Here is a 17,343-nt window from a genome sequence, read left to right as displayed (position 1 = left end):
TCCAACTGCACTGGAGTAGTAGCATGCATCACATGCACACTCCATCACTGAATGGAAAGTTAAAAGAATACTTCATAAATTGTAAATGTAACAAACCTAAAGAACAAAAGAAAATCTCTTTAAAGCATTACCAACCCTCAAAAAGTGTGGCCAAGGACCATCAAAATAAAAGCCAGTCTCAAATCCACAATTTCAGAAAGTTGTTTCTATTTTAATATACTGTATCTCTTAAAGAGAGCAATTTTAAAATTTTGACAATACATAAAGCATGAATTCTGAGTTAGTCTAAAAGTGGGATGTCAATTTACTTTAAGCATTATAATGCCACATTTTACTAAAATTGACTAATTTCAAATGTGTTTTATTTATTTAATGTAGCATAGATGAGCTAAAGCAGACTGAAACAATGGAAAATTATTCAAGATGACAGATCTACAAAGAAATATGCCATTTGGTAAACCAGCTGGTCTTAATTAGATATGCATTTTTGAAGGGAGGACACAAAATCTTCAGTAATCAAACCAGTTAATGTGCACATGAGTTACAAAAACACATAACAACTGGAAGATCCTTTTCCCTCTTCAAAAGGAATAACAACACTTTTTCTCATGGTTTCTAAAGCAATTTCATATTTGTGAGAGGCAGCATCTTGTTTCGAAAGTGGAGCTGGAAATTTACTCAGAGAGCCAACTTCTCAAGAGCTGACAGAAATCGTGAAGCTTTCTTCTCTAAGATTCTGATCCACAGCTGGATCTACCATGCAGGGCATGAATACAAACACAACACCTAATCTCTTTCTCCCTTAGCACATAGCTCAGGAGGGGAGAACTCTTTTAGCAATTTCTGGGTCTTCGCAGGTTTTGCAAACAACACAGCTGATCACCCATGACTAAAACCAAAGAATTACAGGACCCTTGCAGCACCATAAAGCACACAATGTCCAGTCTTCTTGTGCCCCACAAAACTGCACATTGAATGTGCCGCCACAACACTTTCTTCTCCCTGTTGTACAGGTCAGAAATAACGCCCTCCTGTAGCTTCAAATGCAAGCTCAGGAGCCATTAAAACATCCAAAACACATTTTAAGACAGTGGTTTTAAGTGAATGCAATTGACTAAGAAATATTGCTGCCAAAATATTATGCAATTTAATGCCAATTTCTACTTCACTGTAAAATAAAAGAAAAAAAAAAAGAAAAAAAAAGAAAAGAAAAAAAGGTTTTTCTGAGAAGAGCCCAGCATCTCAGCACACAGTAAGGAAAGGGAATGTGTAAGACCATCACAATCCCTACCTTATTGCCTGACTTCCTAGTTTTGCAACTCACATATCACCACTTCAGAAGATTTGCCCCCTGCTGCTGAAAGACAGAAGGGTCTTGTCTCACACAAAATGCTTACTCTGGGCCAAGCATCCTATCACTGAGGTGGTGCACTCTTGTAATACAGGTCACTCTGCTGAACACAGAGAACACTAAGGAGCTAGATTAAAAGAGGGCAACTCTCTGTCAGATAAATGCTGGCTACACTGATGGAAGGAGGAGGCTCTCTCTGCTCCAGAAGTGGTGAATTATGAGATTGGCTCAGAGGTAGCACTAAAATTCAGCAGCTGCAGGCTGGCACAGCTGCTGATGCTGTGGCTGGATTGCTGGAAGCCAGCCCCATCCAAGCTGCTAAACACAAAATTTGTGGCAGGTGCTTAACGTCAAAACCCTCCAGTGGAGGAAGAACATTACACAACAATCTTTAGCAGTGTTCTCAGAAAATCTTAGCTATTGTTTCACTTCTAAAGTCCCAAATCATAATAGCCTTGGCCAAAAATAAAGTCACTGTGCTAGGCTAAGATAAAGAGCATATCCAAGTCAATAACAAAGTGAGCAGTGGCAAAACATACATTAATGTGTCCCAAAAGAAACATTTTAAATTGCAGCGTTGAATGACTTGGGAAAAAAATCAGTCCAGGATAGAAATTTCCCCAGCTAATACACAGAGGTGCTGAATTTCCCCTGCATGCTCCTGCAGCTTATGAGGGAACACTATTGTTTTACATCCAGGATCCAAACCCGTCCCCAGACGTCAGTGAGAATTCAGCAATTTATATTGCTTACATGTAAAAGCCCTGACCAGCATTCTACGTAACTGTACCAATCGAGCCGTAACTTTCACCTCCCAAAACATGAGTGCTATGTATCTAAATACAATAACAAAATTAATATTTTATATTTTTATATCCACCAGCAAGCATGGGAGTTCTAATACAGATAAAACACTGGGTGGGTTCAATTGAAGCCATGGCATCATAAAAGTCAAAGTGAATCTAATCAACATGATGCTGGAATTGGGGTAGCATCTGGTCCATCTACATTAGGACTCCCAGTGCTGCCAACACCAATTAGCATTAGGTCATCATTGTAATCTCTTTGCCAATCCAGGGACATGATTTCCATGTTGCAACAATGCTAACAGAAGCAAAACAATCCTAATGAAGTAGTCAAAGCATTCTTTACAGGAACTCTTTTTAAAAGCATAGCATTGATCTCATACCATGGTGAGGTAGATAATACCTCCACAGGAAATTGCCTATGTAATTGTGGTACACAATGGTATGTCTGTGTTACTTTTAATCTGCTAAAACATTTTATAATGGGTTGATGCACAGCTATCAACTTCTATTAATGACAAATGATACCCAGTGAATCACAGACATCCATTATGAAAGGTGTGCTCTGATACCACGTCTTCACTGGGAGTACCACAGGCTGGACAAGACACGCTCATTTCAACTTCTGATCACAGAACCGTAAAGGCTGGAAAAGATCTCTAAGATCGTTCAAGTCCAACCATTAAAACATCTCACATGTGCCAAAACTGCTCAACAATTCTCCATCTCAGTTTGCAAACTGAGGAGGCATTTTTTTCAGATGCATTTTTCAAACAAGACTTTCATCTTTTCAGCGCGAAATTACACACGTATTTCGGCAAGACAAGCCCTGTGTTATGCTGCACCAGAGCGCGCAGGCTGAGCTGCCCCAGAGCAGGAAAGGGCACAAGGACGCTGCAGCTGGTCCCGGGCGGTACCGCCGCCAGTCCCAACCCACCGCACAGGCTGGGGCACGGCTGCCAGCCTGGCTCCACCTCGGGAAGGGGAGGAGATGGGAGTGGAGGGTTGTGCCCCCAGCCCAAGGGCCGCCCCGGGGCCCCGCACGAGCTCCGCCTCCCCCTGCTGCCGCGGAGGGCGGGCTCTCCTGCCGCTTACCCGCCGGTGCTGCTGGGTGCTGGGCGCTGGCGCTGCCCCGCGACCTCGGGGCTCTCGCCTGCCCCGTCCCCCGCCTCCTCGGTGCCCGTAAGCGCCGCCTCTTCCCCGGCCCCCGCCTCCTCCGCGCCCGTGGCCGTCCCCGCCGCCTCCTTCCGTCGCCGCGTCGGGCGCGCCGCAGGGGCGCCGCCGGCCGTGTCGGGCCCCTTCCCTGCGGGGCCGGCTGCCGCCCCGCTCCGCCTGCATGGCCGGGCTCGCCTGCCGCGGGCCGCCGGGGCCGCGCCCGTCCCGCCCACTGCCGGAAAGGGCCGCTCGCCGGGGCCCGGGGAAATGGCGGCCGAGGAGCGGCCTCGGCAGCGCCCCCTGCGGGCGGCTGGCGCGCGGGCAGCCCCGGGCCGGGCCGGGCCGGGCCCGCACCTCCTGCGGGGACCAACGAGCGGGGAGGGCAAAATCGCATCCTCGTGTGTGAATAAAAACACGTATTTAGTGCTTAGAAAATAGAGCTCTTAGCTAAAGCTAGATGAATTATGGAATTGTTTAGGTTGGAGAAGATCTTGGCTATCACTCAGTCCAGCTGTTAAGCCTGCACTGCCACTTCCACCACTAAACCATGTTCATGAGCCCCACATTTACACATCTTTTAAATACTTCCAAGGAAGGTGATTCTATTGCTTCCCTGGGCAGCCTGTTCCGATGCCTAACCACGCTCTTGGTGAAGAAATTTACCTAATACCCATTGTAAACATCCTCAGGTGCAGCTTGAGGCTGTTTTCATCTTGTCACTTGCAACCCAGGAGAAGGGAACCCTCCTCGCCTCGCTGCGGCTTCCTCTGAGGCTGTTGTAGAGAGCGGTAAGGTCTCCCTGGGCCGCCTTTTCTCCAGACTTCACCAAACACATCTCAGCTGCCCCTCACAGGACTTGTGCTCCAGACCCTTCCCCAGCTCCGCTGCCCTTCTCTGGAGCCGTCCCAGCACCTCGGTGTCCTTGTAGGGACAGAGGGGCCCAGAGGGGGACACAGGACTCGAGGTGTGGCCGCCCCAGTGCCAGGTACAGGGCAGGCAGTGATCACTGCCGCACTGTTGCTGATACCAGCATGCCATTGGCCTTTGTGGCCACCTGGGCACATGCTGGCTCGTGTTCAGCTGCTGTCAACCAGCGCCTCCAGCACCTTTTCCACGAGGCAGCTTTCCAGCCACTCTTGCCCTAACCTGTAGAGCTGCATGGGAGTGTTGTGACCTAAGACCTTTGCTTTCTGTAGCAAATGAAGGAAAAAGCAACTGATCCCAGGCTGAAAGGGTGTTCAGCGCCTGCACTGCTCTACATGAACCACATGAGTTGGCTCTACAGCTTCTTGAGGAACATCCTCCTCTTAGGACACAGCGCAGAGACACAGGAACAGCTTTGTGCCATAGTGCTAGGCTGGTTTGTCCTGCTATTCTTAAACTAAGCAGCCACTCATGCTGTTCCTGGGGAAGTTCACCAGTTTCCTAACACCAGTCCCTCTTGAACGCACAGGCTGTCATTTGACAACACATTAAAACATTGATCTGGTTTAGAAGGGTTTTTAAGCCCAGGAATCATTCCAGCAAAATGTGACCAAACCTCCTATTTTGTGAAATCGTGGGCTGTGCTGTAGCTGCACAACTACCTGTGTTGTGGGCTGCTGGGTTCCAGGGCACAGTGGGCAGCAAATCCGTAAATTAGCTTAGCACACAAGCAAATAAATAAAGTAACAGGGAGCAGCTTTGGCAAGCACATTGCAAAGACATCCAAGCAATACTCATGCAGCCACCACAGGTCTGACAGAATGAGATGGAGCTAATAAAACCTGGTGAACCCAAGCTGTGCCTGCATCTGTGGTGCAATTAATCTGTGACACGAACAATCTGCCTGCAGATAACTGTAAACTGACTTTATGTACAAATTTAACAACTCACAATAATTAATACTTACAGATAGACTGAAAAAAAAAATCATTACTACTTGACAGCACATAGCAAATACCATTACAAGTCACAAGCGTGAACATCATGCATTAATAATTATGAGACATTGCAAGGTCATGATACTGTACATATGCATTTTAATTTTATAATTTAGTTTTAATGTGCCTATTATTATCATCTCTTATGATAGACAATGTACATAAATTATGTTACCATAGCACACAGAATTCCCACTCACAGGCTCTATTAGCCTGAGTGATACACAAATAGAAGACAAAAAGTAATGCCACAAAGTGTAAATGCAGACCTATGAAACAAAAGAGGATAGAGAATGACGAGATGACAAGAATGGCCAATGTGCTGAGAAGAGATCTTTGAGTACTAGTAAGTCAACTGTTGTCAACTTTATAGACATCATAGTAAAATAGCCCATTAGGGAGGGAAGGCTTTGCATGATCAAACAGTGCTTTTCATTAATAAATTATTAAGAAATTATGTCGTTTCCATAATGTATTATCAGTATTTCTCCAACCCATGTCAGTTTAAACCAGGAATATCTGTGTCACAACAACTACAACAACAACAACAAGAACAACTTCTGCTTCTCCTGTTGCTCTGAAGTCTGCAATCCACATGGTGTAGTTTGAGCAGTCTTTCTTCTTAATTGTTAGGGAGTGTAAGTGAGAGGAGAGACACTTGCTATCCATGGTAAAGACAAGGCATTACAGGCCACAGCATCTGTACAATTTCCAGTCTTCCCTCTTCTGAGGCAAGTGCCATTTCTGGCAAAAAGAAGGCAGAAAGTTGAAACAATCTGTAATTGTTCTACGTGGCTGCTCAAACCCAGGTGTTAGGCAAATGTAGTTTGTAAAGGTTTATTCATGTACCTGATATTCATAGCTGTGCCTTTTTAAGACCATCTCTAGCCTTAGCTGATATCATGCAAAAGCCCAAGGCCAGGGAGTTGTACCACTGGCCCTTGCCTGTGCTACACCGCAGCCAGGCAGCAGCTACATCTACACCTGGCCTTCTGTCTCCTCAGTCCTGGCTCAGATCCTGACTCAGACCTGCTGGCTGGGCTTCCTGGCTTGGTCTCAGACATGCCTCATCACTCCAGACTTGCTGTGCAAGCACTGTACTATCACTGTCTCTTGCCTTCTCATGAACCAAACCTGCTTCTCCACGTCCTGCTGCTTTTTGGTCAGGCCTCAGCTCCCACCTGCTGTGGCATTGTGCTCACATTCCCTCACAGAGCGAACAGCCCTCATTGTTCCCTGAGGTTGCCACACTAAACCCACTGCCACACTGCCATGCTTGAAAATTTAGTCAAATGGAGCTTTTAATGCACAGAACAACAACTTTGTTCTGTCCACAGAAAAAGAAGCATAAGACATGTGAAGTAACAAACACAGATTCCTCTCTCACAGCCCAGTTACCTACCACAACCATGCAGCTACTCCACACACCTTTGTTTCACATGGAATGAATTCCTACCCTTCAAGCTTTTGTAAAGATTTGTAAAGCCAGTGCACCAGCCATCAAGACAGCTCTGACTTGGGAGAGATCTTTCCAGAATGCAGAACCAAGATGAAATGTCCTTCTTTGCATAGGACTAATTAGAACTGCTGTGGCACTTCAGCTCTTCTTGGCTGCTAGACTAGCCCTGGAGGTTGGAGAGAGAGAGCCCAGCATACAGATGGTCAACATGCACGTATTGTGATTGTTGCTAGTCTGCAAGGTCTATACATGCATTAGAATCCCATTGAATTAGGCTCAGGGTGTATGCAGAAAAATTTAAATATAAAATGAGAGAGGACAGACACACACAGATGGAGGAGAACCATTCTGAGAAGTATGATAGGCAGAAGTCTCATTTTTTCAGGAAACTTACCATTATCCAATTTCATCACAACAAGAGATCACCATTTAAGCAGGGTTTGAAGTAGGAACATGATACACTTCTGTGGATGTTTAGGAGACATGGAGAAAAAAGTGAAAGAAACAGTAAAAGCAAATAAGAATCATAGAATTGTAGAATATTCAAGATTGGAAGAGGCTTGTAAAGTCAGGTCCAGAACCCAGAACTACCACTGTAACCCCTAAACCACTAAACCATTGCCAGGTCCAGACACCTCTTAAACACCTCTAGGGTTGGACAAAGAGGACAATGAAAGAAAATTACTTACTTTTCTGAAAGTTCAACTAGTGGCTGAAAAAAATTCTGTTCGGCTGGTGAGAGACAGGACACAACTTCTTGGTACAAAAGTCAGATGAGGGAAAGAGATAGTCTGTAAAAGCTTGCAGTTAATAAAAGACACTTGCCAAGACCAAAGAAAACAATGTTCTGAGAGTTAGGATCAAAGATGAAAACACAGAGAAGTGGTGTGGATAGATAGGGAGGACCATATAATAGAGATGTTATGTAGAGAGAATCTTAAAGACTTAGAAATGGACTTTAATAGGTGATTCATGTGATAATTTTAGCTGAACCTATGTCTGCTTTGAAAAAAGAGATCATACCAGTTTTATACAGGCTAAAAGCCCAATAGAAAAATCTGTTAACAATTTGACTTTAAAAACTGAGTACTATTTGACTATTTAAAAATTACACCGTTTAGTAAGATTAAGTGTTGAATAAGTGATTAGCATCACCTGATGTGATGGAATTACTAAAAACCCAGCAGGTATCTTTGAAAGAAATTTTGCCTAATACAGGTTCACTGGCACAAGAAACGGCCATGAGGAATGTAGAAATCAATGGATGTCAGGGGTATGTATGCACTAACAGAGTAGTCCTGTTTTCACCTATTGCTGCTTATGCAAGTATTAGTTTGGTATTTGAAATGGGTTGTTAAATTTGCATTTTTTACCAGTGTGGTTATCTTCTGGTTCTTCCTCTGCAGTTTACTCCTCTGTATCCTCAATCCTACCATTCACTCATCCAAAGTACCCAGACTGTACTTTCATGCTTAACTCCATTAGTCTCCTCTGTCCTAAACTCTCGTGATTGAGTTTTGTCCACAAACATCTTCTTGGCCTCACCTGCTTCATTTGCTCAAAGATTGCCCTCCATTGCCTCAAGCACTCCTAACACCTATTTGTTTCTTGCTGTCGCCATGCCAGTGTGGCTCCTAACTCCCATGCACCCCCAGTATTTACTTACTCTCTGTTGTTGATGACTTTTACAATTTTTCAAAGATAATTCCTGAAACCTTGGCTTGCATTTTAAATACTGTGGGAAACAACACAATGACTCACTGTCTTACTGCAAAACTTTAAATGTCTGTGTTTGAGAATATGTAGAGTGCTCCTAAGATACTCAGAATGTAAGAGCTGGGGTAGTTGACTGTCGTATGAAATAATAGTAAGATTGCATTTTGAAATGTCATAAAATGCCAGAGCACATTGTCCTAGGATGTACATTTGTGCGTTTTAGTTATGTTCACAATTGTAGAAATAACAATTAAAATGTGAAAAGAGAACACAAATAATGGGATAAGTTGTTTCCCAAGTGTTTTCATGGTAACTAATGGAAATGTGTGCTATTTAATGAGCTACTTAAATTTTCTGATTTTTTTTTTGCTTTGATCTTTATAGCTATCTCCAAAAGGATGCTTCTGAGTACAGAAAGCAGTATGCAACAGTGCTAAGGTCCTGATGACAATACACCAAGGACAAGAATGGAAGTCAATTTATTCAGCAATTCTACTGTTGTAAACAGTTCATCCATCAACCATAAGCAGTTAGAAGGGCATAGCCTCTGGGAAGTCATTACTATTGCCACTGTAACTGCAATTGTAAGCTTAATAACCATAGTGGGAAATGTTCTTGTAATGATATCCTTTAAGGTTAACAGTCAGCTCAAAACTGTCAACAATTATTACTTGCTCAGCCTTGCCTGTGCAGATCTCATCATTGGGATATTTTCTATGAACCTTTATACATCCTATATACTCATAGGCCATTGGACTCTTGGAAGCCTCGCCTGTGACCTGTGGCTAGCACTGGACTATGTAGCTAGTAATGCCTCAGTAATGAACCTCCTAGTCATCAGTTTTGACAGATATTTTTCCATCACAAGGCCTTTAACTTACAGGGCCAAACGCACACCCAGAAGAGCTGGCATCATGATTGGTATGGCTTGGCTGATTTCCTTCATGTTGTGGGCACCTGTAATCTTGTGCTGGCAGTATTTCGTGGGTGAACGAACAGTGCCACCCGAAGAGTGCCAGATACAGTTTCTATATGAACCCATTATTACCTTTGGTACTGCAATTGCTGCTTTTTACATTCCAGTGTCTGTGATGACCATTCTGTACTGCCGCATTTATAAAGAGACCGAGAAACGCACCAAGGACCTCGCTGAACTGCAGGGCTCAGAGTCTGTGGCAGAGTATGAGACAATAAAGCCTCAGAAAACTCTCCTGAAGTCTTGCTTCAGTTGCAAGCAGCAAAACTTAGTCAAAAGAGAGAGGTGTCAGGCTTCTTGGTCGTCATCTAGCCGAAGTACATCAGCTACAGCGAAGGCCTCCCAGGCAGCGAGTACTTGTATGGACTGGGCTAAGGCTGACCAGTTAACCACCTGCAGCAGCTACGCGTCGTCAGAAGATGAGGATAAACTTGCCACTGACTCAGTTTTCCAAGTAACTTACAAAAGTCCATCTAAAAGTAAAGCAGAAGAGTATAATGAGACTACAGATGTTGTTGTTAAAGACCAACCTGAAGAAAGTGATTTTGAGAACCAGAAATACTTTTTATCACCTACCAAAGAACACATACAAAAAAGTAAAAAATGTGTGGCCTATAAATTCCGTTTGGTGGTTAAGGCTGATGGCACTCAGGAAGCCAACAATGGTTGCCGAAAAGTAAAAATAACTCCTTGTTCTGCTGCTCTGTCAAAGGACCCTTCCATCAAAAGCATGGATCCAAATATAAATAACCAAATCACCAAAAGGAAACGGATGGTTCTTATAAAGGAACGCAAAGCAGCACAGACTTTAAGTGCCATTCTTTTGGCTTTTATCATCACATGGACTCCCTATAATATCATGGTTTTGATCTCTACATTTTGCTCTGACTGCATCCCCCTGACACTGTGGCACCTTGGATATTGGCTATGCTATGTGAACAGCACTGTTAACCCCATTTGTTATGCCCTCTGTAATAAAACTTTCAGGAAGACTTTTAAGATGCTGCTTTTCTGCCAGTGGAAAAAGAAAAAAGTGGAAGAGAAACTATACTGGCAGGGCAATACCAGACTGCCATAATTGTTCTTGTATAAGAAATAAGGAGAAATATAGATATTGATGTAACCTAACAAATTCTGTATTTTCAAAGCCATTGTTGTTGTGTCTAGTGGTTAAAAAATCGGCTGAAAAGTAAAATTTTGCATGAAAGTAGTGTGCTTGGGATAAAAATGTCAGTGGCTGCTATGAGCAACACAGGTTGCTTTTGACTATGCAGTAGAATCGCATTACAATTATTGTGTTTAGTGTTTTATGTCCTTTCTTTCAGCCTGAGCAGAGGTAGAGTAAACTACAAACTACTAGAAATTAGACTGGGATGATCATCCAGTCATCTGATTAGGTCATTCAGTCTGTCTCCCTCTAGGCAAAACTTTCTTCCTATAGTTCTTTGCTGATGTATTTTTTATTTAGTTTTCAGCATTCCAAGCAATGCAGCCTGTGCTACTTCTGTTTTGAGGCTTTACCATCAGCTGTTGAGATGAAACAAGGACTATCTAAAGCATAAATGCTGTCATCCCCAATAGCAAATGGTTAGGGAGATTCATAACACTCAAAGTGTTATGAATCCTACATTATAGAATATAATACTGAGAAAATTTCCACTTTAAGGATGACTCTTGTGGCGACTTTGGAAGGGCTCGTAGTGGAAGGGCTTACAGTGGAAGAAATAGATAATGTATTTTGTACATGAAGGAGCCAGTCCCAATATCATTTCCATTCTGCAAGTCACTGACATTTTCAAAAATGGTGACACCTCTGAATTTCTACAGTTCTCACCTCTGAAGGAAGTGAAAAAATTCATGAAATGAAAAAAATTTATTCAACAGTGACAATGGTACAAATCAGAACTGACTGTAAAGCATAATGGACACAGTCTGTCTACAGCACAAGGAAAGTCTTTTCTGCAATCTCCTTTGTTGCGCTACACCTTGCTCCAAAAGTTTCCATAACATTTACCTATATATAAACAGTGAGAGAACTGGCATCCTTTAAAGAGGAAAGATTTTTTAGGCAACTTTTTAATGTTTCTGTAAAACTATTAAAAACACTTTGAATTCTTTGTCATTAGATAGCTTTACAAGTACTAGTCAACATCAGGTGCTTGGAAACATGAGTTATCTTCAGGCACTCTCTTTTGGTGCAGCAAAACCACATCTGCTACAGATGTGGCTGAGGTCAACACCCCTGGTGGCTGTGGCTGCTGGGACTGGGTTGTACTGGCCTAGTTACAAGCTGAGACTCACCACTGACTGTGATTTGAGAGGATTCTTGGTGCCAAAGCTGAGCTGCCTTTGCCTTCCTGATGTCTGTGTTAGATTGGCAGGAGCCCTGCAGCACTGACCGAGTGAGTGGGCAAGCAAGGGGCTGCCTTCAGCAGAAGGCCTTTGGAATGGAGCTGGTAACCTCCCTCTGGTGGGAAAAACCAAGAAGCTGCAGAAAAGGTCCTGAGAAAACAAAGTTAATGGCAACAGGAGTCATGAGGTGAAGAATACTAAAGAAAAATATTTATGAAGGAATGAGAAAGATCTTCATGTACACCACATTAAAATTCAGTTCTAGCCTTTCTATCAAAATTCTGAGTGAGATACTTTGGAATATTAGCTTGAGACAATCTTCATATTATATCTACTGTACACTTTAGCAGGACATTGCAGTGGTGACATTAGCCAGTTGCACATTTCAGGGATTGTATAAGTCATTGTGAATGTACCATTGCTCTCAATGAAATTGTTTGTATAACGTATTAATTTAGCATACTGTCAGAATGTTCTCCTACAGATAGATAAATCCTCCATGTCAGCAATCACAGTACAAGTGATTAACATTTTTTTAGCCCTAGTGTCCATAGGGGAAAATTTTGTCAGTGAAAGATTAGCAGTGTACTAATGCAAAAATATGTTCTCTAACGCCACATGATTGATTTTGTAACACACCATACTGGCCCTATTATTTTTTTGTGCATTAGCATATGGTTACTTATGAAAGGAAAGCAGAGGTCTTTATAAAAACTCTTTCATCAGCTTTGTTCTGTCACTATCCAGAGCTTTTCCTGTGTACAGTAACTATGTACAAATTGGTTGTTAGAGTGGGTTTATTTTGTATTACATCAGACCAGTCATTCAGTAAACTATGTTTGATTTTTAGCAAATGAATGTGGCTCTCTGGGGGCACAAGCTGTAGTTAAAGGCAAAATTTATGAGGTAGTAACAGTTCCTGATAGCTGTGCTGTTATTGCTGAAATGAAGCATTGGCTCTTACTGGAATTAAATGGAGTATTTTTTGTTGTTTTTCAAGTCTGTTGATCAAGAATGTTCTGTAAATGTTTATGGACTCTGCTCAGTAAATGTATTAGAATACACAGTGATGGATGCAACAATGTTGGTTCAATGTAATTGTGAAATCTGTGCACCAATTATGCTGCTAGCACCTAACCATGTGAGAGATGACATGGCCACACATGAGTACATTGTAAATATCAAGAATTATATAAAGAGGTGTGTGTTACTTTATTGTTATGTAGGATGCTTATTCTTAAAAAAAATCAAAACCTCAAAAAGATAAACATGGTCCACATCAGAGTATCAGATAGTACTTGATTGTACTTTGTACCTTTTTAAAAAGTGTTGTGGGACTTCTGCAGTGTAGGACAATCTTGTTATCTTGTTATCTGTCCTTTAAATGACATTTTTACTGATCCTGTAATTGATTATTGTCATGGACTAATGAAATGCTTTTTGTAAAACTACATTTTTGTTTTACATAACTTCATATGCATACATATATATAGATATGTATGTATTGTCAATATATATGCTTAAATCCCTAACTAAGCTTTACAGGGACCCAGCACCTTTTATATTTTAAAGTATTGAATTTTCCCATAAACCAGGCATATGATCTTTGTCTCTCCCTTTTCATATATATGCCAGCATCCCTACATATTCCAAATCCCCATAATTTATCAACTAACATTCATTTTTTGCAAATATGATTTATGTTTGTAGATAAATGTAATGCTCCTGCAGCTGCTGGGTACTCAGTGGCTTCTCTGTTTTGAAACACAGGCTAAACCTTAACTCTAGAAAATGATACGGTGTCTTTTCACTTCACTGCTTGGCTTTACCCCCTAGCAAGTCAGTAAGAGGCTACTCTGTCTCTTATGTGGTCTCCCCCATATCTCCATTACCACTTACTGAACTCCCTAAGAAACGTTCTTACATTTGACAATTGAGTGTCATAAAACCTTGAGCTTTAATAAGCTTCCTGATTTTATAATGGTTACCCCATAAGGAATTAAAACAATTTAAAAATTATAACATCATGTTGTAAAACAGGAGATAATCTATGCCTATTAGCGATTTCAGAAAGGGATGGTGTTACAATTTTTTTTCCATCTTGGTAAATGTAATTTTTTACAATTAAGGAACTTCAGTCTTTGTTAGACTCACTAAAAGTGCTGCCTTTTACTCAGTATTTTTGCCATTGGTCACTAAATGTCACTAGTTTATTCATGTATCTGCTGATATACCAAAGTCAGTCCTCCTCAAATAAACCAAACATTTCAAATCCTTCAGAAGTTTTCTTCTCAGCAGGTCCTACTCCAGACTCTGGTTGCTGATGGCTTCTGTTTCAGTAGACCTCTTAAGCTGGGGCAGCTTTTACTGAATTCCTGGATTACAATGCCAAGATAGAGGCTGAAGGGGGAAAGAAGCCATGGGAGATGATTAATTCCAGTTTTAAATATTAAAACACCATTCACTAAAGTTAGAAATAAAAGGCCTGTTGGAGTCCTCTTCAGTGTGCATTTTGTAAACGTAGGTATTTAACTTGAAATTTCCTCCCTCCACAATAAATGAAAATGTGCAATTATAGATGTGCAATCAATCATGAACATTGGCACCAGAGCAAAGCCTTCTGAAATGCATTTTTATTCATGTATATATTGTACAAGACATCATATCCTGGATTTCATATCAGACTTGTCTTATGGCTAAAATAGTATAAAATTAATTATTTAAATCTTCTGGTTATTTAAATCTTGTGGTAAAGGCCTCAGTTTCTGACAGTTTCTCACTTGTGTGGTTGGCAAATTTCTGTGTCATATTCCAGTCCTGGGCATTACGTCAACATAAAGCCCTTACAGAGGCCCAATTTAAATTTCCAGCCATGGTTACTTAGGATTATTACTCAGTCAGTGTGTTCACTTCAGTCACTTGAGTCCATGTTCCTGTCAAATACACATGGCTTGTCTACAGTTCAACTTTCTGACAGGAGCAGGCCTTGGTAGGGTATGACTGGTGGTGCTCGATGGGTTTGACCATCATCCATGCAAACTTGCAGGGGTGTTGCTTGCTGCAGTCTTTTTGCCAGTATATCACATTCCTGCGGTTTAGGTTTGCTCCAGCACATGCGTCGTACCACCAGCCTCCCCCAGGAATGCCATTGAGTTCCAGCTTAGCACAATTCATAAAGTAATTGTCATTGTCTCTGTCCTTGGTGGTGAACTTCTGGTTGTCATGGAGATAAGCTTCTGTGTCCAGGGTCAGCGCATCGGTGGCGTTGCCTTTGTAAAGACCAACCCTGATTCGATACTGAGACTCTTCCCCCTCAATCAGGAATGGCTCATACTGTCCCCATTTGACTTCAGCATTTAGATTTACAAGTTTAACTCCTAGTATATATTGCACTGAGCTGCCAGTTAACTGATGCATGTATTCATTTCCTAACCAGTGGTTCTCATGAACAGAGCCAAATCCATATTTGTAGTCCTGCCAGGTCCTGTCAAAGTCAACAGTGCTGTTGGCTGTAATGTGCTGGATTACTGTCCAGCCACCGTCCTGCATGTTACAAAAGACAACAATTGGTTCCTCTTTTGGTTGGATGATGTAAAGGCCATCTCTGGAATTTCCTTTGGAGTGCTTTAAAATCTCAAAACAATCCCTTGGATAGTCTGAGTAAAAAAAAAAAAAAAAAACAAAACCACACACACACACACAAAAATTAAAGTAAATTATGTTCAAATAGTACATTTCAGAAATTGAATTCTGTCCTTTAGAGTGATTGAATGACTCTTTTCAGAATGGAAGCTGGCTGACTTCATTGCAGCTGATGGCCATTTATTCAGCTAAAGGGGGAAGATTTCTGGGAGAAGCATGCAGGAAATAGTCAGAAATTCAATAAATGGTTGTACAACAGAAGTATGATTTTGTATTTATGACAGGAATATGGTTGAAAAGCCAAACACTATGTACAGATCATTTCTTTTTCACCAGTGTTCTTCCAGATTGAGTATTCAGCAAGTTGACAATTCCCTGTGCCATCTGTAGGACAATTGAGTTTAATAACTAGACCTAGTTTTTTTCCTCAATGAACAAATTTTTTCTTGAACCAATTTATACCTCAGGCACCTCTAACATTCTTGTGTTAAATTCTGAAATGTATGCCATGTGTTCATTAATAAAAGGGAGATATTAAAGCATATTTCATGTTAATATAAAACATAAACATCTGAGGATTTTCTTAGGATGAGTTCTTTTCACTCAAACTCCAGGCTAAATTTTATCAGGGACTCTTGCAGGTAGAACTACAGTTCTGTTCAGTGCTGAACACCAGTATCAGGAAGATTGGTGAAACTGCTTTTCCATTTTATTGCTTATCCAGTAGACTTAGAGGGTAACAAAAATGGCATATAAGGCTTGGGTTGACCCTCTCTGTTGGGCTAAAATATTTACTGGGTTTTTTTTAAATGTAACGTGTTTATAAGGTAACTTCTTGCTCTAGTATAATATCAAGCATCTCTGAGACTGTGGCACAATGCTCTGAATTTTGCAACTGATTCTGAGGCTTCTTAAGAGCCAGAACCTAATTTATTTAAATATACATTTACATATGTACGAACTTATAAAGAGAGAATTCCTTTTGTAGAGAAGGATGGTATTCATTATTCTGTTACTCAGAAATCTGTTTATAAATTGCAATAACTCACTTCGCCATAGATTTGAAAGGCATGTCCTTATGTCATTAAACTGTGCAATATTTGCAATTTGCATTTAATAAAAACTTGACAATTTTATTATCTCTGTGAGAAAAATTCAGTAAAAGATTGCATTTGCCTGGTAGACATAGCCTACCTGACTCCAAATGTGATGCCATGATTTTATAGAAGGTTTATTTAAGTAATTTATTTGATGATGTCCAAGCCAGCAATGCACCCAGTGATCCTCAGAGTTGCCCTTCTCAGTGATCATTATAGAACAACTTCTACAGGCAGGTTCAGGACTTTGTGGCAGGACATGTTCATATTGCAAATTATTCTTCCAGGGCTAGCTTTGGTATATGTTAGTTGAAAATATTACAGCAAAGCAATAAAGTAAAACACAGAACGCTTCCAAATCACTCACTGTCTTCATGAGTACCTTTCTCATTGGCATTTCCCAGTCTCTCATAGTCTCTTTGGGGAAGAAGGTGGGCATTAGCCAGGACCACTGCCTCTTTGGTGCCCAGGGACACAGTGCACTGAGAGAGCAAGAGCAGCATGAATCCTGCTGAGCTCCTCAATGGCATCTTCCTTCTGTGTCAGTCCTCCTGCAGCAATACAGAACTGTAACATAGACTGGAGCTGAAAATGGCAATATTTATGACTTCTAGTACAAAAGTTCTGAATGAGAAAGGTTTTGAAATATTGAGCTTCAATACAGTAAACCTCTGCCAAAGTTGGCTTCTCCCATCTTTGAAGGATCTCTCCTTTCCGGATGTCTCATTTGTTGAGAAACCATTCATTTCTCTGACAGAGTGTCCCGTGCTGAGACACTTAGAACATGTCTCACCTGTCACCTTGTGCCATGCTAGGCAATGAAACATAATGCAATTTTGAGTGTGGCAAAAAGCCATCAAGAGTAAC

The 17,343-nt window shown here is 41.5% G+C and overlaps 3 protein-coding genes across 9 annotated transcripts in view; 1 reads left to right on the top strand and 2 right to left on the bottom strand.

Moving 5' to 3' along the window:
* Positions 1-3,721, bottom strand: part of AVEN (apoptosis and caspase activation inhibitor) — an 85,974-nt gene extending 82,253 nt beyond the window's left edge. Inside the window, exon 1 of the mRNA XM_038139171.1 lies at positions 3,253-3,721. Within this exon, the coding sequence (XP_037995099.1) occupies positions 3,253-3,495 (243 nt within the window). The 5' untranslated portion in view covers positions 3,496-3,721. The remainder of the gene's footprint in view (positions 1-3,252) is intronic.
* Positions 1-13,056, top strand: part of CHRM5 (cholinergic receptor muscarinic 5) — an 83,674-nt gene extending 70,618 nt beyond the window's left edge. For 6 of the 7 annotated variants that reach the window (XM_038139168.1, XM_038139167.1, XM_038139166.1 and 3 more), the window contains one exon: positions 8,794-13,056. In XM_038139168.1, coding sequence (XP_037995096.1) covers positions 8,877-10,463 — 1,587 coding nt within the window. In that variant the 5' untranslated portion in view covers positions 8,794-8,876 and the 3' untranslated portion in view covers positions 10,464-13,056. The remainder of the gene's footprint in view (positions 1-8,793) is intronic. The other variant, XM_038139163.1, reaches the window with a different exon arrangement.
* A 1,372-nt stretch (positions 13,057-14,428) lies between these two features.
* LOC119701904 (fibrinogen-like protein 1-like protein) lies at positions 14,429-17,006 on the bottom strand. The gene is made up of 2 exons (XM_038139172.1): positions 16,859-17,006; positions 14,429-15,393 (listed from the first exon to the last, which is right to left on the bottom strand). Exons 1-2 carry the CDS (start codon positions 17,004-17,006, stop codon positions 14,693-14,695), a joined length of 849 nt encoding a protein of 282 aa, XP_037995100.1. The 3' UTR covers positions 14,429-14,692.
* Between the last annotated feature and the right edge of the window lie 337 nt (positions 17,007-17,343).

Source organism: Motacilla alba, chromosome 5 (genome assembly GCF_015832195.1).
Source record: "Motacilla alba alba isolate MOTALB_02 chromosome 5, Motacilla_alba_V1.0_pri, whole genome shotgun sequence".
NCBI classification, from domain to species: Eukaryota; Metazoa; Chordata; class Aves; order Passeriformes; family Motacillidae; genus Motacilla; species Motacilla alba.
The sequence above is the reverse complement of the archived record's forward strand: the minus strand, read 5'-3'. Positions and strand labels throughout refer to the sequence as shown.

Bases quoted from the DNA above. Each gene is read 5' to 3' on its own strand.
- LOC119701904 (XM_038139172.1), bottom strand. From the start codon at position 17,006: ATGCCATTGAGGAGCTCAGCAGGATTCATGCTGCTCTTGCTCTCTCAG. The intron at 15,394-16,858 runs GTACTCATGAAG...TTTTTTACTCAG, and splicing joins GGGAAATGCCAATGAGAAAG to ACTATCCAAGGGATTGTTTT.